A 24,690-nucleotide genomic window follows, 5' to 3' on the forward strand; every position below is an offset into this window, starting at 1 on the left:
GCGCGGCCACGGAGGAGGGGGGGGAAGGAGAGCGGTCCTCCTCCGAGCCGTGAGTCAGTCCGGGGTCTGCTTGCGGGTCAGGGAGTGGTCGCGGCCGCCGTTCGCGCCTGCGCAGAGCTGACCCGGCCGGGAGGGGTCAACAGGAAGAAGAAGAAGAAGTAGTAGTTGGAGTGGGCTGAGGGAGAAGAGGAAGCCGAGCCTGCGCCTTTTCCTCCCTTGGCTTGGTCGGAGTGAGGCCCGGCCATGTCGGGGCTGCTGGGCAAGCTGTTCGGGACGGGCCCCGGGGGGAAGGGGGGCGGGAAGGGGCCTTCCCCTCAGGAGGCCATCCAGCGGCTGCGCGACACCGAGGAGATGCTGAGCAAGAAGCAGGAGTTCCTCGAGAAGAAGATCGAGCAGGAGCTGGCCGCCGCCCGGAAGCACGGCACCAAGAACAAGCGCGGTGAGTGCAGAGCAGAGCAGAGCCAGGCCTGGGTGGCCCTCTCTCAGTCAGTCAGTCAGGCTGGACTGGAAGGCCCTTGTGGTGTCTTTTAAGACTTTGTGGTTCTGTGAACACATTGGAGGGAGTCATGTCCTGTAATGGGACTCATACTGGCAGTCCATGGACCCGTGTTCGGCTCTGTCAAGTTTCTAAAGCAGGCATGAGCAAACTTCGGCCCTCCAGGTGTTTTGGACTTCAACTCCCACAATTCCTAACAGCCGGTAGGCTGTTAGGAATTGTGGGAGTTGAAGTCCAAAACACCTGGAGGGCTGAAGTTTGACCATGCATGTTCTAGAGCAGGGGTCCTCAAACTTTTTAAGCAGAGGGCCAGGTCACAGTCCCTCAAACTATTGGAGGGCCAGATTATAATTTGAAAAAAAAATGAATGAATTCCTATGCACACTGAAGTATCTTATTTGTCGTGCAAAAACACTTTAAACAATACAATAATTAAAATGCAGAACAATTTTAACAAATACAAAGTTATCAGTATTTCAATGGGAAGTGTGGTGCTGTTTTTGGCTCATGAGATAGGATTGTTGCCGTTGTTGTTGTGTGCTTTCAAGTCATTTCAGACTTAGGTTGACCCTGAGCGAGGGCCGGGTAAATAACTTTGGAGGGCCGCATCCGGGCCTTAGTTTGAGGACCCCTGTTCTAGAGCCTTTCCACACAGCCATATATCCCAGAATATCAAGGCAGAAAATCCCACAGTATCTGAGTGACAGGGAGCATACCACCCCCATGTTTTGTCAGCTCCACTGGCTGCCGGTCCACTTCCGAACTCAATTCAAAGTGCTGATTTTGACCTATAAAGCTCTATACCAGTGATGAGATAAGATCGGCTTCATCCCTCCTGTCCTTCAGGAAGAAATTGACATCGTGGTTCTGGAACCAGGCATTTGGACAGCAGATATAATTAGCACTTTAGTTGGAAATTGACTGGAATGGCGATACAGCGGATGATACTGTTTTCATGTTTTTATTGTTTTAATTAATGCTTTATGTATTGTTTTAATATATTGGTCGAAGGCTTTCATGGCCGGAATCACTGGGTTGTTGTAGTTTTTTGCAGGCTATATGGCCATGTTCTAGAGCAGTGGTTCTCGACCTGTGGATCCCCAGATGGTTTGGCCTTCAACTCCCAGAAATCCTAACAGCTGGTAGACTGGCTGGGAATTCTGGGCGTTGTAGGCCAAAACACCTGGGGACCCACAGGTTGAGAACCACTGTTCTAGAGGCATTCTCACCTGATGTTTCGCCTGCATCTATGGCAAGCATCCTCAAAGGTAGTGAGGTCTGTTGGAACAGGAACAATTATTTTAATTGTTGTTGTATTATTGTAATTGTTGTGTGCAGTATCAAATCGTTGCCAAATGTAAGCCATCCTGAGTCCCCCTTCAGGGGTAGAGAAGATACGGGGTAGAAATACCGGAAATAAATAAATAAATAACCAAATTTAAAGCAGATATTATTATTCTGCCTTGATATTCTGGGTTATATTGCTGTGTGGAAGGGCCCTCGGGTAACTCAGTTCAAAGCAGATATTGTAGGATTTTCTGCCTTGATATTAGAATGATAAAGTTGGAAGAGACCTCATGGGCCATCCAGTCCAACCTCCTGCCAAGAAGCAGGAAAATTGCATTAAAAGCACCCCTGATAGATGGCCATCCAGCCTCTGTTTAATAAGCCTCCGAAGAAGGAGCCTCCACCACACTACAGGGCAGAGAGTTCCACTGCTGAACGGTTCTCACAGTCAGGAAGTTCTTCCTAATGTTCAGATGGAATCTCCTTTCTTGTAGTTTGAAGCCATTGTTCCGCATCCTAGTCTCCAGAGCAGCAGAAAACAAGCTTGTTCCCTCCTCCCTATGACTTCCTTTCACATACTTAATACATGGCTATCATGTCTCCTCTCAGCCTTCTCTTCTTCAGGCTAAACATGCCCAGCTCTTTAAGCCACTCCTCATAAGGCTTGTTCTCCAGACCCTTGATCATTTTAGTTGCCTTCCTCTGGACACATTCCAGCTTGTCAACATCTCCCTTCAATTGTGGTGCTCAAAATTGGACACAGTATTCCAGGTGTGGTCCATCCAAGGAAGAATAGAGGAGTAGCATGACTTCCCTGGATCTAGACACTATACTCGTATTTATGTAGGCCAAAATTCCATTTTTTTTTGCCGCTGCATCACATTGTGGGCTCATGTTTAACTTGTTGTCCACAAGGACTCCAAGATCTTTTTCAAACGTACTGCTCTTGAGCCAGGTGTTCCCCAGTCTGTATCTTTGCATTTCATTTTTTCTGCCTAAGTGTAGTATCTTGCATTTGTCACTGTTGAACTTCGTTTTGTTAGTTTTGGCCCATCTCTCTTATCTGTTAAGATTGTTTTGAATTCTGCTCCTACCTTCTGGAGATTGGCTATTCTGGGTTCTAGGACTGTATGGAAGGGCCCAGGGTTATATGTGGGCCCTTCCATACTACCATATAACCCAGAATATAAAGGCAGAATAACCCACAATATCTGCTTTGTACTGGGTTATCTGAGTCCACACTCAGATAATGTGGGATTTTCTGCCTTGATATACTGGGATATAAAGCTGTGTAGAAGGGCCCTGAGTCCACACTGCCGTATATTCCCGTTCAAAGCAGAAAATATTGGTTTTTATTCAGCTGTGTGGAAGAGGCCTAGGAAAGTAAACAAACAATGTAGTCAAAACAAATCAGTCATTGGTCTCTGGTACACTGGGGACAGGGGGAAGTTGTGAGAACCAGTGTTGTGTAGTGGTTTGTGTGTTGGACTCAGACACAGCTCGAACACTGTTCCCACCCAAAATATCTCGGTGTCATCTTAGATTGAACACTAACATCTAGGAAACACAGTATGAACGCCAAGCACAAAGTAGCTGCACGCGGTAACATTCTGCAGAAACTTACTGGTAGAGCATGGAGTGCAGTCCCAAAATCAATAAGAACATCAGCCCTGGCTTTATCTTATTCAACTGCTGAGTATGCCTGCCCTGTTTGACACAAGTCTGCCCACACGAAGCAGGTGAGTATAGCATTTAACGAAACATGTAGGATAATCATAGGATGTCTCAAACTACACCTGTTGATAAAACTCTACAAGCTAGCTAGCATTGCCTCCCTGATGTGTGACAAGGACGTTGTTACCAACTGTGAGACAAAAAAGGTTGAACCCTGTGAAAGTCACCCTCTGCGTGCTACCAGCCTCCTCCCAGTAGACTCAAATCAAGGAAAAGTTTCATGTGAACCACCACTCCTCTTAATGTTTCTTTTGCAACAGCAAGAATATCAAAAGACAAGCAGATCAAAAGACAACCTGGCAAAATGTCACTACCTAGAAGAACCCTGCATCTCTTGCGACTGTGGAGCGGAACAAGCAACTCAGTACATGTATGCTTGCCCACAATGCCCTGACTCATGCACAGAGAAAGAACTGTTTTAAGCTACAGTCGCCGTTGCCTGGTTTTGGTCCAAAATTATTTAGCTGCTTGTGCTCCCTTTATCAATTTTATCCGGATTATTTGTGCAATGCTTGTCAAAATAAATATGTAAACCAGGAGTCCGGGGTTCAAATTCCTGCTTGGCCATGGAAACCACAGGGTGACTTTAGGCAAGTCGTGTTCTCCATCTCAGTCATGTCCTTTGTCTCCCTTTGAACAAATTTCCACTTCTGAAAGTCTTTAAACCAGCATTGGGTGGGCATCTTTCAGGAGTGATGTATTTGTACATTAGAAACGTACCTATTTTTGTTCTATGGAGCCACTTGTCTTTCTACTAGTACTATATAGTCCTCCAGTTTCTCACTTTATTGCACTTAACTTTTGCCATAGCACTGAGAACAGTGATTGGAAAGGAGTGTTAACACATGATGACTGTAGGTTCTCTCCTAAAAACTTGTTTGTAAGATGTTTGCTTAGTTCTGGATTGCATCCCTGGGAGCGAAACTATTAAAGATGAAGACAGAGAGTGATCTATGATATTGAATATGGTTTCAAATGCTTAGTTATGTTTTATTTTGATTGCTTATAATGTCAAGTCAACTTTATTTATACACCATCCCATCTCCCCATGGGGACTCAGGGCAGCTTACAACATAAATGGCAACAATTCAATGCCATATAATATACAGTGAAATTACAAATGCATAACAAATTAAATGCAGATAATTAAAATGACAATTTATCTCAACCAAACATGTAAACAAATAAATAAAACACACATGGCAACAGCAATTAAAATGAGATTTAAAATGTCTTATATTTGTATGTTCAATTCCTGTTGATTTTATATTGTATTTTAACATGTCGGAAGCTGCTTTGGGTCCCTTCGAGATTATTTCTTCTTCTTCTTCTTCTTCTTCTTCTTCTTCTTCTTCTTCTTCTTCTTCTTCTTATTAATATTATTATTATTATATAATTTGGCCAAGCGTGGCTTATACATTGTACTTCGTCATTGAGGCTAAGTTCCAGGTAGTATTCTGGTCATATAAGGGTTATTATTCATTTCTTTTTTGAGCTTCAGGTTCATGGAAGAAATACAAAGCAAGATCTCATTCATGAAACTGCAGTTTGATGTCTATTTATGTTGGATAAGCCCATTTGTTGATATGTCTGTCTTGTCTTGTCATATTACAACAAAATAGGGTCTCTACAGTCATGCCAAAACTGTTTATTTTCACAAGATGAAGCAATGAATATTATATTTACTTTGTTTAAAATGTCAACAACATATACCAGTGACCTAAGAAAAAGGCCCCAAATTGATTTGGCAAATATTTTCTTGTTCTAGACAGGCAAGGGGCTAAATTGATATTCTGGCTTCAAAACAGTATTGTATTTTATTTTGTAACCATCTTGTGTGCTATATTTTCTAATAGACTGAGTTACAAATCAAAAAGTGTTCTATTTGAATCTCATGACATATTATACATGCTTATTAGGTCGATTTAAAACAAGCCACAGTCTCTTAGTTAAAGATTCTGTCTTCAGTATGCATTTCTAATTTGTGCAAGTATTGCAGCAAGGTTATATTTGAAGAGTGTTTTACTACCAATTAAGTTACATTGCTACAACGATTTTATGGATAAATTACTGATGCCTTATTTATTTTTCATTTTGGAAGATGAATCTGAAGGGTTAAGATAACATACAGGAATTTACAGATGTTAATCTGGTCTTGGTAGCCATGCAAAAATTTGTGGTCATCAGGACTTGTTCTCAAAGAACAAGCTGCTGCCCCTAATTGCATACTGTATCTTTGAAATTCGGTGCAATGTAAGACTCAATTCTGAACTTTATTTCTCCACCAATTCTCATTGTGACATAAGAGACAGTCTTCAGGTCTTCCACAAAGCATTTCCTAATGTCCTTTGCAGTAAAAGAACAAATTTCATACCTTCTTTTGGTGGGTGGATGATGTTATCTCACCGTCACATTGCGTTATTGAGAACCCCTCACACAAGTGCCTCAAAACAACTAGCGAATGGTCCTCCTCTGGTGTTCAGATTGTGAAATGTGTTGTGAGTTTCTCATGCCATTCTTTTAAAATGCTTAGAGCACTTCAAAAGAATGATGTGATTGTGGGAGCGATGTTCCATTCCTTCTCCACCTTCAAGAATGAAGATGAGAAACATTTTCCCAATGACAAACTTGGGCTGTATATTTGTAGGCTTGTATAGCAATGCAGCCTAAACTAGTGAATTGAATTAATTGCACTCAGAAACTTGCAAATGAATTAACTGTTAGGTTTATGTATTTGTTGCCATAAGCTGTATTCAAATACAATTCAAATATAATTAATAACTTCAGCAGTTCACTCTGATTTTGTATTTTAATTGTGGCATTGCTCTTGAAAAGTGTATAATTAGGACACAGAAGTATTCAATAATACACTAACCATAACTGGAATAAGAGGCTGCAAATATGAAAATATCATTTTGCAAGTTTCAAAACAACATTTTATGGTCCTTTAAAAATGTGTTGTTGACTCACTAATGAAACAATAACTGTTTTCATGTGTTCAGGTTTCACAGTTAAATGGACTTAGATTGCTGTGAATTTTTCAAACTATTTGGCCATGTTCCTGTAGTATTCTCAGAGAGAATGCTACTAGAGGATGGCCATACAACCTGAAAAAGTAACAGCAACCCAGTGAGTCTGGTCAAGAAATCCTTTGACAACACATTGGACTTAGATTGTTTTACACATTCATTTTGCAGAAAGGTTGTAAAAGTGTAATGCTCTGTCTCTAGCTCAGCATTCTGCCATAACCTCTCAAAAATAGCATTCCTACGGTTGGCACGCTAGTGATGACTTTTTGTCTGTGCTCAACAATGATTAAATCTTCCATTATGTTGATGATATGTGAATAATGGCTCTGTGGCTAAGTTAGCAAAGCTGTCTTTAAATTTGAACTTTGTTTTAAATAGTTTGTATAGCTTTGCATTATTTCCCTTTTTAATTTCCTTTGAGAAATATTTAAGCACAGCCTGATCTCAATGGTCCTGGGTTAAAAATTATGAAGTGTTTGGTGAAACTTTGGCCTTGATATCTGTTGTTAAAGCTTTAATATTTCATTGCAGTTTACCATTTTAACAAAAACTTTAAATAATTGTGAAATAAATTAGGTAATTAATAATAATTAAAAGTGGTTTTTTTCTAATAAAATTAATGTTTTAATACAGTTGGCCATTACCTGATAATAAGGGATTGGTCAAATCTATTATTGTCTCATCACAGAGGTTATGCTCCATGTAGTAGATAATATTTTAAGCTTCTTATTATATATGAGTACATGCTGATGTCACATGCAGAGCTAATGTTTAGGTTCTACATTTGTTTGTAACAATACTGATAGTTTGGAGAGCCCCCACTGTCAGTCACAGTGTGAGAGTTCTGATGCTTAATTTGTGCAGGTTGTATTTTGGGAGCTTATAATCAGGACTTGATGGTGTTTCCCATCTGTTTCTGAGGTTTTAGCATCTGGTAATCAGAGCTGTAATCCTGGTGATACTTGCTATTGTGTCTCACAATTGTCTGTCTTTTGCTTAATGAATCCTACAACAGTGGATTTTATAATAATATTCAGGAGCCTATAAATATCAGGTTGCTTAGCTGATTAGTCCTCTGTCATTTTTCACTACCAATATGCTTATAATACATACCCAAGGTAGGCAATAGTATATCTTAAAACCAAATAAGATTAAGACAGTGTATATAATACAGACGTTTAAACACATTAGATAGAAAACACAGTTAAAATTATTTGAAAGCATTTTAAAACATGTTTAAAATGTGAAGATCATATTCCAGCATGCCATTAAAAATCCTGACCAACCAATTAAAAATCAAAGGTTTGTCAAAATAAAAATATTTCCCTGCTTGTGAAAGGAGAACCAAGAGAGGCCCAGTGAGCCTCCTGTGTGAGGAAATTTCATATTTGGCCGCAACCACCGAGACAATTCTCTCATGTGTCTTAATGTGGTTATGAAGTTGATGGGATTCCTCTCATCATAAAACTGGCTCATATGGGAAGTAACCGTTTCTCAGGTATTCCTCACCTGGGACAGATAGGGAGGCTTTGCTTTTAAAATATGTCTTACCCAGAACTTTGAATTTAAGTCATTGATTCAAATTTCTAAACTTGCAAGTCACTTAAGAAACATAATAGTTAAGATTCTTATCTGATATAACATACAATATAAAAATGGTGCATAAGTAATATTATTAGGAATTGCCATATTTGTTCTTTTGTTTGTTTATCATTATGTTCAAATCAATCATCTTATTGAAAAGAGGTTGAATTTGATGTCTTGTTTAGAAATTATACTTTACCCCTAGATGAAGTATTCTGGTCATAAAGTGTTATAGAGTATTAGCAAAGTTGAACTTCATTGCATATAAGAAGGATTGTGTTGTATCTGGTTTGGATATAAGTGTTATAAAAAACTAATTGCAAGAAAATTCAGTATATTACATTGTATTGATCACAGTTGAACATTGCAGATAGTCCTATAATTACTGGATACAGATAGTGTCAGCTCTAACCTAGACAAACAGTATGTGAATAACCTCATTTCAGTGTTGGTCTGTTGTACAGTACATGCTTTTTTAACTTGTGAAGTAAATGAAAATATTGAAAGTTGAATGTGATGAACCACTCCTTATTTGGAGCTTACAGAGGAATGCTTTTTATTTATAGAAGAGTGCCATGGAATCATTTGGAAACTTCTTTTCCTTTTGGAGATTAAAAAAAAACTTTGGGAAGAAACTGTGCTGTGGTTCTGTTGTTACTTACTTACTTAGGCGATCCCTCGTTGGACGAGTAAGATGGTCTTCCATCATGGTTTTCCTTGTGGGTCCGCATGTGGCTGTGGAGCCCTATTCTTGCTCTGCATCTTCTTCCGCAGTGAGGGCATTGGTTTCCAGGTGGAAGGCGGTCCCGGTCAGGGTTGGCTTGACGCGCCTTCCTTCTGGCACGTTTCTCTCTTTCACCCTCCACTCGTGCCTCCTCGAATTCTGCAGCACTGCTGGTCACAGCTGACCTCCAGCTGGAGCGCTCAAGGGCCAGGGCCTCCCAGTTCTCAGTGTCTATGCCAGAGTTTTTAAGGTTGGCTTTGAGCCCATCTTTAAATCTCTTTTCCTGTCCACCAACATTCCGTTTTCCATTCTTGAGTTCGGAGTAGAGCAACTGCTTTGGGAGACGGTGGTCAGGCATCCGGACAACGTGGCCTGTCCAGCGGAGTTGATGTTGGAGGACCATTGCTTCAATGCTGGTGGTCTTTGCTTCCTCCAGCACGCTGACGTTTGTCCGCTTGTCTTCCCAGGAGATTTGCAGGATTTTCCGGAGGCAGCGCTGATGGAATCGTTCCAGGAGCTGCATGTGACGTCTGTAGACAGTCCACGTCTCACAGGCATATAGCAGGGTTGGGAGGACAATAGCTTTATAGACAAGCACCTTAGTATCCCTACGGATGTCCCGGTCCTCAAACACTCTCTGCTTCATTCGGGAAAATGCTGCACTTGCAGAGCTCAGGCGGTGTTGTATTTCGGCGTCGATGTTGACTTTGGTGGAGAGGTGGCTGCCAAGGTAGCGGAAATGGTCGACATTTTCTAATGTTACACCATTAAGCTGTATCTCTGGCATTGGAGAGGGGGCGGCTGGTGACTGCTGGAACAGCACTTTGGTTTTCTCGATGTTCAGTGACAGGCCAAGCTTTGTGTATGCTTCTGCAAAGGTGTTGAGAGTGGCTTGTAGATCTTCTTCTGTATGCGCACAGACGACATTGTCATCAGCATACTGGAGTTCTATAACAGATGTTGTTGTGACCTTGGTTTTGGCTTTCAGTCTGCTGAGGTTAAATAGCTTGCCGTCTGTCCGATAGATGATTTCCACTCCGGTGGGAAGCTTCCCATCAACAAGGTGTAGTATCATGGCGATGAAGATGGAGAATAAAGTTGGGGCAATAACACATCCCTGTTTGACACCTGATTCCACCTTAAATGGGTCACTTTGGGAGCCATTGCTGTCCAAGACTGTTGCCATCATGTCATCGTGGAGGAGCCGCAGGATGTTCACAAATTTGCTTGGGCACCCGATTTTTTGGAGGATGGTCCAGAGAGCGCTGCGATTCACTGTGTCGAATGCCTTTGCAAGGTCGATGAATGCCATGTACAGAGGCTGGTTTTGTTCCCTGCATTTTTCTTGGAGTTGTCGTGCAGTGAAGATCATGTCCACAGTTCCTCTGGAGGGGCGGAAGCCGTTCTGGGATTCTGGGAGGGTGTCTTCTGAGAGGGGCAGAAGGCGGTTTGCAAGGATTCTTGCGAGGATTTTTCCAGCAGAGGTTAGAAGGGAGATACCTCGATAGTTTCCGCAGTCTGTTCTTTCCCCTTTTTTGAAGAGGGTGATGATGGTGGCATCCTTGAAGTCTGCTGGGATTTTCTCGGTCACCCACACTTTTTCTATGAGCTGGTGGAGTTGGTGTGTCAGCGCAGGTCCTCCCTCTTTAAAGATTTCTGCAGGGATCCCATCCGGTCCGCTGGCTTTGTTGTTCTTTTGTTGGCTGATGGCATTGCTGACTTCTTCCAAACTAGGCAGTGCTGCAAGCTCATCCCTGGTTTGTTGTTGCGGGATTTGTGAGAGGACCTCTTCGGCCACACTGGAGCTGCGGTTTAGGAGGCTTTGGTAGTGTTCTTTCCAACGTAGTGCAATTGACTTTTGGTCCTTCAGGAGTTTGGTTCCGTCTGATGAGCGTAGAGGCTGTATGCCATGGTTTCTTGGCCCATAGATGACCTTTGTGGCTTTGAAAAATCCTTGAGCATTATGGGTATCTGCCAGGTGTTGGATTTCTTCAGCCTTCTTTGTCCACCAGATGTTCTTGAGTTCTCTTGTCCTTCTTTGGACCTCAGCTTTTGCACTGGCGTAGATCTTTTTCTTAGCAGCACAGTTGATGTCTCTCTGCCATGTTTGGAAGGCTTTCCTTTTCTTGTCGATTAGCTGTTGGATCTCGATGTCATTTTCGTCAAACCAGTCTTGATGTTTCTTGGCTTGGTATCCAATAGTTTCTTCGCAGGCTTGGATGATGGAGGTCTTCAGTTTGTTCCAATGTTCCTCAACATTTTCGGGGTGTACTGTGGGTAGATGGTCCTTGAGTGCTGTTTGGAGATGGGCTCGTCTGGAGGGCTCCTGAAGGGCTTGGGTGTTCATTTTGCGCCTTGTCTTTCTTCCTTGGAGTCTGCGCTTGGGGGCGATCTTGATAGCCATCGTGGATCGGATTAGCCTGTGGTCGGTCCAGCAGTCGTCAGCACCTGTCATGGCTCTTGTGAGGAGTACGTCACGGCGGTCTCTGGCACGTGTGATTACATAGTCTAAGAGGTGCCAATGCTTTGACCGGGGGTGCTTCCATGATGTCTTGAACTTGTTTTTCTGGCGGAAGAGCGTGTTGGTGATGACAAGGTTGTGCTCCGCACATTTGGTGAGAAGCAGGATGCCATTCGAGTTGCTGTTTCCAACCCCGTCTTTTCCTATGGTGCCTGGCCACAGGTCGAAGTCTCGCCCGACTCTTGCATTGAAGTCCCCCAGGAGAATGATTTTGTCCTCCTTAGGTATCCCCGATAGGACAGTGTCCAGCTGATAGTAGAATTTCTCCTTGATGTCTTCATCAGCGTCTAGTGTTGGTGCATAGGCACTTATGATGGTTGCCCGTTGGTTTTTGGCAAGATCAATTCGGAGGGTGGAGAGTCGTTCGTTGATGCCAGTGGGTGCTTCGGACAGATGTTTCATCAGATCATTTCTTATAGCGAAGCCAACTCCGTGCATTCTTTGGTCTTCTTCGGGCAGTCCCTTCCAGAAGAAGGTGTAGCCTCCTTTTTCTTCCTTCAGCTGTCCCTCTCCTGCTCTCCGGGTCTCCTGAAGGGCTGCTATGTCGATGTTGAAGCGTCCCAGCTCCCTTGCGATGATGGCAGTTCTGCGTTCGGGGCGTTCACTGTCACTGTTGTCCATCAGTGTCCGTACGTTCCACGTACCGAAGTTCATTTTCCTTTTTTGGCCGCAGGATGGTGACCCCACTGGACGCGGCAGTCCAGTCAGGGATAAGTGAGGCAGACTATGTTTAGGGCACCTTTTCTAGCCCCCTCCCCGTGTGGGGTGAGCAGAGTGGGTCCTCAATAGGGCTGCTCAGTCGTGGATACAGCTGCCGAACTACTCAACTGCCTCGGACCTTGAGGTAGAACGACTGAGTCCGTACCCACCGCCCATGTGCCAGTCTGTGACTAGGGGCTTCCAGATTTCACAGTCCTGCCCCCGTCGCCACTCGCTGATCGCCATGGGACTTTGATTGCTTGGTTTTTATTTTCTTTGGAAGACGCCTGTGCGTGGGTTTTTTTAATGTGTGGAGGTCAGTGCACAACTGAACAACACACAGTCTTCACAGATGAGGTTCCACTGGTGATGTAGTTTAACACAATGACCATGGCTTCTCAGTCTGTTGCAGCCTTCTTCCGCCTTCGCAGCCGTTGTAACATGTGTCATGTTATCCTCCGCCTGCTCCGCCGTTGAGGTCTTTGGGTCTTCGGACTGTGCTTGGTCTGGGACCTCCCCCGCAGCCACTCCTGGGAGTGCACGACTCCAGTTGTTGTGCCCACAGGTTCATCGGAACACGCAAGCCCCCTCACCACGACAAGGTGACAGTCCATCGAGGGGGTGACAGTCCATCGAGGGGGTGTTCTGTTGTAACACCTGCCCATGTTTTGAATCTTTTACAATGGAAAAAGCTCAAATTCCAGTGGTCATGAAAGGGAGCCAAATGAGACATCTGAAGTATTCTGGTTTTGTGTGCTTTGTATACAATTTCACATATGGGCTAGATATGTCGATAAGTATAATTCTGGTTTAGGATATAAATGGTAAATGCTTAATTTCAAAACTTGGAGTCAATGCTGGGCAACTGTTAATTGCTGCATTTTAAACATGTCAAATTACTTAATGCAATTTCCATTAGTATAAAAATGTAACTTTTAAAGGTAAGAAGGGACATCCGATTGTACATTGTTTAACATTAATAGTGGTAGACAATCTTTTTAGAAGTGTAATTACCGATAGTCAAAATTATGTTTGAACACCAGTTGCTACATTAGCTTGAATAGCTCAGGCCGTGCAACTTCAAGTGGTTTATGTAACCAGACAACCAAGCTTTCTTTATTACATTTTGTATTCCTGGTCTCATTTTGCAGATTTGTACCATGATAACGTGGTGATCTGAAATAGAAAGTGGATCTTCAGGGTTGCAAATACCTTTAATTTGTTTTCTAAATATTTGTTTTGTGCCTTCAAATTGTTTCCGGCATGTGGCTACTCTCTCATGGGTTTGTTGGTGTTTTTGGTCAATATTAGTTCAGAGAGGTTTGCCTTTACCTTTTTCTGAGGCCAGGATAATATGATTTACCTAAAGTTACATAGTGAGTTTCCATGGCCAAGTAAGGATTTGAACCCTTGTTTCCAAAGTCGTAATCCAACACCCAAACCCCTAAACCAGGGTGGCTCTCTGATTTCTAAATAGTGCATCAGTAACTATTGGTATATAATAGAAATATGTTCTCAGTTTTATTTGTAGGAAGACTTTAAACTCATACTTAGGCTATTTGGCAATAAGTGTGCAATAATAAAACATGAAAAGGTACAGAATCCAGAATTTAAAATACTGTAAAATGGGAAGGCATAAATAGTTTGAAATAATAAAAAATACCCATTTTAGAATTATGGATATTCTGAATATTGAACCTCAAAGGAAGTGGTATAAATTCTTTTAGCTGGGTTTTATATACCGATAGACTATATTTCAGAGGAGGAACCTGGCAAAGCTACCTCTGTGTATTTTTGCCTACAAAATCCCTATAAAATTCTTAGGATCACCATAAGTCAACAGACTTGAAGGTACAAACATATACCAGTACAAAACATATAGACGCCTGCTTTGGGATGGAAACTGGTAATACTTAACAGATCAGAGTTAAAGCATATTCAGAATGAATGTTTTGCTTCCTAAAATACCATATCTGGGGAACTTTCAGTTCTACCATAAATATGTGTAAATATGTCCTGTCTCATGTGCACAAATAGCCTAATCCTGAATGTTATCAAGAAATTATTTGAATAAGGCTTCTCTTGCTGTCATCAGCTGTCAAACCTTCTTGGAGAAAGACATAATCAAGGTTTCCGTTGTCAGTAACGAGTTCAGATTTACAAATACGTTATATTGTCACAGTTCAGTATGATTTGTTTTAGCTTTATGTTCTGAAGTTTTATACAAGATGTACAAAAGGCTTCATTACACCAAAATGGATTTGCTTAGGAAAGATAATGTGTTGGTAACACATGCAAAGTACACTTGAAAAAAAAGGGAAGAATTATACTAAGTAGCGTCAATTTATACATTTGTGTTCTGAACAGTATTTTAGCAAAGATAGTTTCAGATGCACATCTTATATCAATCTTTCTTTGTCTTTTGTTTCTTCAGCTGCACTTCAAGCCCTAAAACGAAAGAAGAGATATGAGAAGCAGCTTGCACAAATAGATGGCACGTTATCAACAATTGAATTCCAGAGGGAAGCCCTGGAGAATGCCAACACCAATACAGAAGTGCTCAAGAATATGGGCTTTGCTGCTAAAGCAATGAAAGCTGCTCATGACAACATGTAAGGCCATCTTCTTTTGTGTTTACTATGTAGATTAGTTTCTTTCCAGAAGGATTTTGTATATGATGGTCACAATGCAATAATATTAGAAGTGCTCCTTATAGTGATGTAGTTCTGAGAGAAATACCTTTTTCACACCAAAATTCTGCTCCCCCCTCCCCCCCTTCACAGTGCATTTTAGAATACTGGCACCAGCACTTGTCTGCGCTTAAACATCTGTTTAGGTTCAATGTTTCAACATTTTAAAATACAGAAAGGAATATATGATTTTGATTTTTTCTGACTAGAAATAAGCTACTGTGCAGTAGTCAGTTTATTAGTTGAAATTAATCTGAAATGCTATGGTTTAGCTCTTGTTTCCAGACTGCCCTGTCAGCCAGCTTCTGCTTGCAGTTACCATTTGTCATCATTTAAATTCCAAAAATTAGAGATCCTATACTTTAATTTTACAAATATTTTATACATTATTACAAAATGTCTATATTTGTGTTAATGCTTTTTTCTAGCACAGTTCTTCTCAAAAGTGGTGACCCCTGGATGGTGGGAGCCCACAATACACCATCTGTATGGTGTATTGTGGTATAACAAGTACAGAAACTCTAGTCTCCACCATAAAAGGAAACAGTTGTAGTCAATGGGCAAAAATATATTATTATCCTTGGTATATTAGGAACATAATCCCTGTTCTCCCATGACAGATGAGTAGCATGGCTTTTGCTCATATATTTTCTTAACAATGTTAACATTGCTGCTATCTACTGTCTAGAGAAGGAAGAGCAATTTTAAAGACCGGGGTACTATTTTATCATCTTCTGGAGCTTAGCAGCTTGTCTCTATCCACTTACAAATCACTTGAGGCCCACTTTTAAATCACTTCATTAAAAATGGGTTTGAAGTAGGCCACAAGACCCTTAGAGTAGCTCTTAAATTTCTAATTATGCCTCTTGAAGGTTTCTGGATGTGCAGTTGTCTATCTTTATGTCAAATTCTTCCACTGAGAACTTGAAGTATTCACTAGCACACCACATATTGCACATTCCTGGTTTAGGGGCCATTCTAGCTTGAAATTGCAGAAATTGGATACCTCTTTTTCAGAACGAATAATAATTATGAATGTGACTTTGGAAAATGTGAGAATTTTTGGATGATTTCTTGCATTCTTGCATTTCTCTGTTACGTGATTTTTACATCCAAAAATATGTGTGTCCATTTATAATTTGTGGGTATAGATTAGGTCAAAATACCCCATCTGTATTGGTTTTGAAAAGTGTGTGTGTGAGAAGAGCACGCGAATGAATTTACAGTCTCTTAATATGAATAATTACCCTCTATCAAGTACAAATTAAAGATTGATTTGCTAGTGTGGAAATGAAGATATTATGAAGGGCACAAAAATCTTATTTTGTATTATTACCAGATGGGTTTTTTTTTACTATTTAGTTTGGAAGTTATTATAAATTGCCAGGTAAACACTGTGGACAAAACTATTTTGTTCAATAAGTACCATCCCTTTTTTCCTGGAACGTTTTGAATGCTCATTGCAGCCCACATTACTTTGAAGTAAATTCTTCTTTGTACACTGAAGCTTTCTCCTGTGTCTAATAAGCATAAGATTATTAACCTCCAAGTAAATGATAATGTCTATAAGCAGAGGTAGAGTACAAAAACTAGGTGGGCTGTATTCTGAATATTTTGCATTATGTGTCTAGATTACATATAAATATTGTATTGCAAACTGACACATTTTAATAGTTACAACAGACCCGTAATATATGTTGTTGCTCTAGAAGAATTCACTTAAAAAAAACTGGGCCTTTTCTGCAAAAACTAACCTAATGCTTAAAGTCTGAGTATATTTCAACATTTCTTTAAAAAGATAGGGATTTCTGTTGATCTTTAAGACTATTACTGCTGTAAATGCATGAATGACTAAACTGTATTAAATTCTGTTCCAGGGATATTGACAAAGTAGATGAACTTATGCAAGATATTGCAGAACAGCAGGAGTTAGCAGATGAAATTTCAACAGCTATCTCCAAGCCTGTAGGAATTGGGGAAGAATTTGATGAGGTAAGTAAGGGTGAACATTACTGTCCAGGTATATATACTTATTTGCTGACATAATGATTTGGAGACACAGTACCTTCTTTTGACTCAAATACTGTGATGGTAAATAATGACTGAATTTTCCAATTTGATACTCTAATGTTGAGGTGGACAATTCTCTGTCCATGGGAGCACCATAAGCTGCTCAAAATGGCAGAAATCAAGATGTTCACTATGCTTTTGAAAAACAGATTTTTTTTAAATGCTAATTTTGGAGGGGTTTCAACACATTTAAAAAACAAATGGCAAATAGTGAAGGTATCCAGGAAAGGGAGCTCAACTTTTTTTGGTTGAAAGGCAGAAAATGGTGATTGGAGGGATGCTGAAAGGAATGTTAAGAGCAGAAGAATATATTGAGTGTGTAAATACTGCCTGAGATCCTTTACAATCACAGAGCTATGTTATTGACACAATTTAATCTTAGTAGTGGTTGGTTTCAGTGTGCAGCGGGGCACCACATAAGAGGTTCTGTTATGCAGTGGGTGCTTCCATTTCTCATTGGAACACCATGCGCATCAGGTTGTCTTGTGCATTGGGTCATCTTGCTGAGTGACTGCACTTCTGGCTGCATTTGCATAGTGGTCCCACTCATAGAATCATAGAACCATAGACTCATGGAATTGGAAGGGACCACAAAGGCCATTCAGTTCAACAGCCTGCCATGCAGGAACACATAATCAAAGCACTCCCAATCAAGAGTCATCCAGCCTCTGCTTCAAAACCTTCAGAAAAGGAGACTCCACCACTTTCCATGGCAGGATATTCCATTGTTAAGCAGCTCTTACCGTTCGGAAGTTCTTCCTAATGTTTAGGTGGAATCTCTTTTCCTGCAATTTGAATCCATTGCTCCATTTTCTTGGTTTCCAGAGCAGCAGAAAACAAGGTTGGCTCCTCAATGTGACATCCTTTCAGATATTTAAACATGGTGATCACGTCCACTCTGAGCCTTCTTTTCTCCAAGCAAAACATACCCAACTCCCTAAGCATCTCCTCATAGGACTTGGCTTTGAAACCTTTGACCTTTTTGGTTGACCTTCTTTGGACATGTTCATAGATGTAGCTATGCCGCAGCTCCATTCAGAAAATACAAATGTTGCACATGACACAATTCAATTTTAAGTAGTTGTAAGTTGGTTTATGGTGATGTAATTTCCCAGTAGGATGCCAGCCATTACACTATGTAACATGATTTTTGTTCTTGGGTTTTAAATGTCATTTCCTAATTGGTTCTATTATAAAAGCATGGAAAATGTTTATGAAACTTTATGCACAAAAGAATTAAAAGTTGCATGTGAAAGGTTAAAAATGGCTGCCACAAAAATGAAGATTCTGTAGTATAACAACTACTTTTAAAGTTAAATATTACCCAGTTAAACAGAAAATAACACTTTTGAACTAGGAACAATTTTCTTTTCAAATTTTGTTCCATAGTGTTATTTATCTCCCAGAACATCCAGTTGTGTTGAGTACATCATGAAGGTTTATTTGGCTGGTCTTTGCTATATTGTTAGGAAATCTGATTGTGTTATCAATTGCAAATAGATTTTTTTTCTCATTGAACAATAGGATGAACTGATGGCTGAGCTAGAGGAATTAGAACAGGAAGAACTGGATAAAAACTTACTGGAAATCAGTGGCCCTGAGACAGTTCCACTACCCAACGTGCCCTCAATATCTTTGCCTTCAAAGCCGGGTAGGTGTTTCAGTTCTTGAAGCCAATGGTGTCTTATTTCAGTTGTACTTGTTGTACCAAGTGAATTAATATGTGTCCTTGACATTTTACTTTTCAATTATTGTACATAATATATACATAATTGTGCTATGAGTCATAAGGTCTCTGCAGCATATTTCGAGGCTGCTCCTCTTAAGGGATTTTCGTATTTGTTTCCCAATTACAGCCTCATAGAATCAATGTAAAATTTATCCTGTAGTCTTAAGTATGGGTTGGTAGCTGCTTACAAATTGTGATTGTTCTTCAACAAAAAAGCAGACCTTAGAGATATGTACTTGAATAGTCCTTATCTTGTCATAGACTGGAGTTTCAAGAATAGGATGTTCATGTCATGCTCTAAAAACATGCTTGTTTTTAGAGCATGACATCAACATTCTATTCATGAAACTCCAGTCTATGGTACTCGTATTTTTTTAAAGAATATATCCCTGATGCCTGTGAACAATATTCCGATCTATTACAGTTAATCATAAGCTGGCAGGTTAAAGGGAATGCTCACTTGCTAGCCTTCTTCCAGGTCTTAGAACAACTGTGTTTGTTAGAAAGGATCTCTTAACAGCCATTTTGGTCATTACTATTAGTTTGCAAACTATTGTCTTTGGCATTACAGAATATTTAAATGTTAAAGAGTCTTCATGGGGTACTTTAGGAAAAAGTGCTTTTCCATAGTGGTTGTCTCTTAGTGTTATATTTGGCGAAAATGCAGTTTGGGTACATCATACAGCAAGAGAATACATTAAAACACTATTCCCTAATGTGTGAGTACTACGAGGTAGCATTTAAATTAGCCTATAACCTTAAACCTAATAGCCTGTGATTTAAGGACACTTCAAAGTATGTAATCTTTTTTCTTCAAAGTGTATAATTGCGTATTACTGTCCTGTTTAATTTTCAGTATAGTACTGCATAGTTTTAACAGCTCCAGCTCAGTAAGCTGTATCATGAATCTTACAACTTGTAAGGAATTCTATCTGTGAACTATATATAATTGAATAATGAAAAGTTGAAAGGCAGGAACTTGATTCTTTGTTGTTTTGTTTATTACTAGCTAAGAAGAAAGAAGAAGAAGAGGATGATGATATGAAAGAGTTAGAAGCCTGGGCCGAGAACATGTAGCTATATATCACCTGTCAAGTAGAGAAACTATCCAGACTCTGGTCACTTGGCACTCGAGGTGCACGCATGGGTGGGAGACATCATTAAGCGCAACATCTATCTTTCTTTAAGCCCAAAGCTGTGGGAATCGCATTCTACGTAGCGTGGTATGAGCAAGGGAAACCACAGTTTCCAAGGAAGGTTGCCTGTAATTTAGGATGTTGAATTTGTTTAAATAATAAACCTTATTGGCAAAATTCGAACATTCAGCTTTTGGACTTCGCTAACGCCACTGCTGGACCGTCATCTTTCAGAATTCTGGTCATGTTAGGTCTGACTGATGTGACGCCTGTAACTTAAGTTGATTGAATTTTTTAAAAAGGTCTTGTAAAGCATTTCAAAATGGAAAAAGAAATAATAAGCCATTGTTGGCTTGTTATGCTTTGCTGTACAAATAGATTAGTTTTTTATTTCTGTATTTATATTGGCACCATTGCTACTCTACTTATCACTACACTGAACTTGGTGACTCTTCCCATTTTTATTGGTGGATTTGAAATTGGAATGATAAAGCAATGTTATGATGGGAATAGCTGAAATTTACACTTCAGTTCAAGCTGTACATTTTTCTACATAGCACTTCGATGTTGATTGCTGTTTGTGATAACCAATGTCCCATTTAGACACAAACATAATTTAAGTAAGCATTTCCGTTTGCACTGTATTAAATACCTTGAGTGATTTTCACATGTGCCTGATGTCTTCACTGTATCGCTATATAATGAAACTTCACCTTGTAGTTTGTACATAGATTGTTCGGATAATTGTCTTTGGGACTTCAATCTCCCTTTGATACAGAAATGTAGATATCCAGGTATTACCACATTTTATATTAGAATTATTGGGATAGATTAGAGTAGAAATGCAAATGAAGATATTCTGGCCAAAGCAACTGCTCATGCCAATTTCTCTGTTCCCTAACATGAATTGTAACTGAGGATTACAAGTCTGATATGCACTGTGATTTATTTCTTTTAAAAAAATTAAGGACTAGGTGCAATTTTTGAAGGAATTGAATATTTATACAGAACAGTCATTTTTGCCCAGGGGTGTTATTCCTGAAAAAGGACTTGGCTTTGTGAAATTGCATTTTTTGTGTTTTTGTTTGTTTCCCAGTGTTGCTAGCTTAGTTTTGCCTTCTTGTGTGAGTGTTCTGCTCCTAGAATTCTGAGCCCATTTTCTTTGAAACTCTAAATATATGCAATTACACTAATAATCCTCATGCATCATGCATCATATACAGAAAATAAAAGGCATTGAGTTGTATCTCAGGGTTTCTAAACTAGCTAAAATCAGATTTTTTTCTTGAGCAGATACCATGTAGTTGCCTCCTGTTCAAGTTCATACTTCTTCTTTCCTAGAAGGTGTTCCATGATCCTTTTCCAGCTGCTGATCCCATCACAGTCTTTACAGAATTGCATTTACTGTAATCCCCACTCTGTAATTAAACTTGATCAGTTTATTGAGGCCTCTAAATGTAGAGCCTTTAGAAAATTAGCCAGAGTGTCTGAATGAGATTCTTCTGAATTGGAGAGCTGTAATAATTCTAATCAATATAATTAATATGTTAAACCCCTTTATTCTTCCATGGAATAAGGCCCAGAATTACATCTGTTTGCGGCTTTTACAGCCTTATTCTCCTTTCTCTTGCACATTTCTCTCATTTCAACCAACTGTCTGAAGTTGAAATTTCTGTTTAATTACAAATGCTACGAAGTGAACGATATAAATTATTAGGAAAAATAAGTACAATATAACAATGAGGAGGTTATTTAGCTTCTTTATTTGCAATATTTTGTGTATGTTGTATTTCAGGCAAAATAATAGAGGGAGGATTGCTATAATTCTGTTCCTTGCTGCAGTATACCCTAATAAAATTTTAGTAGAATTAGTCATTTCGTTTTTTTCTGAACAACATTATTGTAGGCAGACGTCACATCCTGGAAGAATATTCAACCAACTTGCCTTTCTGACATAAATTTAAGATATAGTACAAAAACATTGCTTCAAAATATTTTCATACTGCTTGCTTTTTTTTTTTTTTTAAAAAAAAGGTTTTTTTAATTGATTCAGAAATAAGAAGATAATTGATTTTGTCCTTTAGTTTAGCCCAGGCCTATTTGGGGGGCGGGGGGGGGGGGGGGGCTAAGTTTGAAGAAATTGATCCTCTAAAATTTGTGTATCTTTGTATTCATGTCAACATGCCTGTTGTGTAATTGTAGGGACTGAACTATAGTCTGAACTATTCATATTTTTCCTGCTAGAAAAAATGGTCATGAAGTTCTTTCAGTATAAAGTCCCAATGGCTGTTCAACCACCACAACCGACAATTTCTTGACTGATTATGAGCATTCCTTGTTAAAAAGCAACAGCAAATCAAATTTGTTAAGTTTGATACATTTATTTTATATATCCCATGAAAGAAAGTTTACATAATCAAGACATACAGTATCTTTCAATAACATAATACCTTATACTGCTATTTGTGAGTATAGGCTAAATACCACATGGCATTATTTCTGATGCCATGCACAAAACAGACAACTAAGTATAGTTTCATGATAATTGTTGAATATCATGAAACTATACTTATGAGAGGCAGGGTTTTAATTCCTTTGACCATAAAAGCCCAGTAGATGACCTTGGGCAAGTTACATTCTCAACCTCAGAGGAAGGTAGTGGCAAACTCTTTCTGAACAAATGTTGTCAAAGCTTCATGATTGGTTTGGGGTTGCCATAAATCAAAAGTGACTTGATGGCACTCAACAAGCACATAGTTGTTACACTCACACTTAAGCATATAATAAAAATGGAATGGAAGTAGTCTGCTTATCCAGGTGTGAACAATCTAGATTGAAGTTTGATATAGAGAGAGTGCATAAGGAAAGGTGAAAAACAAGTTAATTCACAATATCTTTCTTTAATATGCCCTGCCGCTAAATCCATCTCAAGCCTGATGCTCCAGGTTACATTGTGTCAAGCTGTATAGTTTATTGAAATAACAGATTCTCCTTTCTGTTTAGATATTTTATTAGTCAAGGTACAATTTTCTTAAATGTTTATTTCTTCATTTTTTAAACTTGATCTGTATTCTATTATTTGATATATATCTCCTGGCAAAGATTGATCAAGATATGGGACCTTTAAAAGCACAGAAACATTTAACCATATGTAATGGTTTGAGAATGTGTGATTCACCAGATGGTGATGGACTGTATCTCCCATAAGTCTTTATCTTTCAGTGCAACAGCGTTTGAGGAGCCTTACGTTTTCCACCTCTGGTTTAAATCAAGGCTTGCAAGCAGGCTTTACAGTGAGGTGATCTGTGAAGCACATACACATTTGAATTGCAGAATCACTCTTATCTTTTGTTGTTATCTTGAGTCTAAAAGAATAATTTCCTTATGCTAACAGGATGTAGCACCAGCTAATGAATATATTGCACAAAAGGGGGAAATGCACTTGGAATTGGTTTTTTTCCCCCCAAGACTGGTGTGAAAATGGAATATGGATTTTTGAATTCTTTGAAAATCACCATTGGCCAAATGCAAGATGATGCATGAGACATACACATGAAATTGGAATATTAAGAATTTTGTTGTCATTGTGCTGTGTATATCATGCGAAAACTGTGGTCAGCAAAGAATACACTCAAAGGGTCAGAAAAATTCTCAAAAGCAAGCTCAATGGAGGCAATACCATCAAGGCCATAAACACCTGGGCTGTACTTGCCCTAAGATATACTGCTGGCATCATAAGCTGGATGCAAGCGGAATTGGACAATTTGGACAGAAAAACTTGGAAACTCATGATCTTTCATTATTTACTGCATCCTCGCAGTGATGTTGACTGGCTCCATCTGCCTAGAAGGTCTGGTGGCAGAGGACTTTTACAAGTAAAGCAAGCACTCAAAGAAGAAAAACATGCCCTGGCAGGATATGTAAAGGAAAGCGAAGAATCGGCTTTGATTGAAGTCAATAATCAGAAACTTCTCAAAACACAGCAGACAAAGAATCGGTACAAGAAAACTGCCCTCCAAACCAGAGCTGACAGCTGGCACAACAGAGCATTGCATGGATGTGCAGTTCCTTGACAAAATTGAAGGAAAAGTTGATATGGAGAAGACCTGATTATGGCTCACAAATGGAACACTGAAGAAGGAGACGGAAGGCCTGACTTTTGCAGCACAGGAGCAAGTCATCAGAACAAATGCAATTAAGGCCAGGATTGATGACCCAGAATGCAGACTGCAAGGAAGCTGATAAACTATTGATCATATCTTCAGCTGCTGCAAGAAAATTGCACAGAGGCACAACTATGTGTCCCAAATGTTTCAATGGAACTTATGTCACAAGTACCACCTGCTAGTAGTAAAGAACTGGTTGGGATCATGAACCTTAAAAGGTAGTGGAAAATGAACATGCAAAAATACTGTGAGACTTTTGAATACAGACTGACAAAGTCTAGGAACACAATACACCAGACATGATTGTGGAAAAAAAAACGTTTGGATTATTGATGTCGCCATACCAGGTGACAGCCGAATTGACGACAAACAGGAAAAACTCAGCCATTATCAAGACCTCAAAATTGAACTGCAAAGGCTCTGGCATAAACCAGTACAGGTGGTCCCAGTAGTAATTGGCACACTGGACATTGTGCAAAAAGATCTCAGCAATAAACATTGACAAAATCATGATCCGTCAACTGCAAAAGGCCACCTTACTTGGATCTATGCACTTCATTCAAAAATACATCACACAGTCCTAAAAGCTTGGGGTGTGTTCAACTTGTGATTTTGTGATACGAAATCCAGCATACATATCTCGTTTGCTGCATCATACTGTGTTTTTATGTCAGTAAAATAATAATATTATTATTTGTCCAAAGAAGCTTTAAATTCAAAAACTTCTTGTGTTGTTTTAGGTATTAAAAAGCAGGATTCCTGCAATAGGAGAATATATATATATATAATAAGCTACATAAATTATAATAAAAGTGTAGTGAATAC

General features: G+C 39.6%; 1 protein-coding gene across 1 annotated transcript; it reads left to right on the forward strand.

Moving 5' to 3' along the window:
- CHMP4B (charged multivesicular body protein 4B) lies at positions 1-21,570 on the forward strand. Its single transcript, XM_060772339.2, has 5 exons — positions 1-439; positions 14,509-14,686; positions 16,642-16,756; positions 18,359-18,485; positions 19,573-21,570. The coding sequence occupies exons 1-5, from the start codon at positions 244-246 to the stop codon at positions 19,638-19,640; spliced, it is 684 nt and encodes a 227-aa protein (XP_060628322.1). The 5' UTR covers positions 1-243; the 3' UTR covers positions 19,641-21,570.
- The last annotated feature ends 3,120 nt before the right edge of the window (positions 21,571-24,690 follow it).

The sequence above is a fragment of the Anolis sagrei genome, chromosome 4, assembly GCF_037176765.1.
Source record: "Anolis sagrei isolate rAnoSag1 chromosome 4, rAnoSag1.mat, whole genome shotgun sequence".
Lineage (NCBI taxonomy): Eukaryota > Metazoa > Chordata > Lepidosauria > Squamata > Dactyloidae > Anolis > Anolis sagrei.

Coding starts and splice junctions, on each gene's coding strand:
- CHMP4B (XM_060772339.2), top strand. CDS start 244: ATGTCGGGGCTGCTGGGCAAGCTGTTCGGGACGGGCCCCGGGGGGAAG. Junction 14,687..16,641: donor AAAGCTGCTCATGACAACAT/GTAAGGCCATCT, acceptor ATTCTGTTCCAG/GGATATTGACAAAGTAGATG. Junction 16,757..18,358: donor TTGGGGAAGAATTTGATGAG/GTAAGTAAGGGT, acceptor ATTGAACAATAG/GATGAACTGATGGCTGAGCT.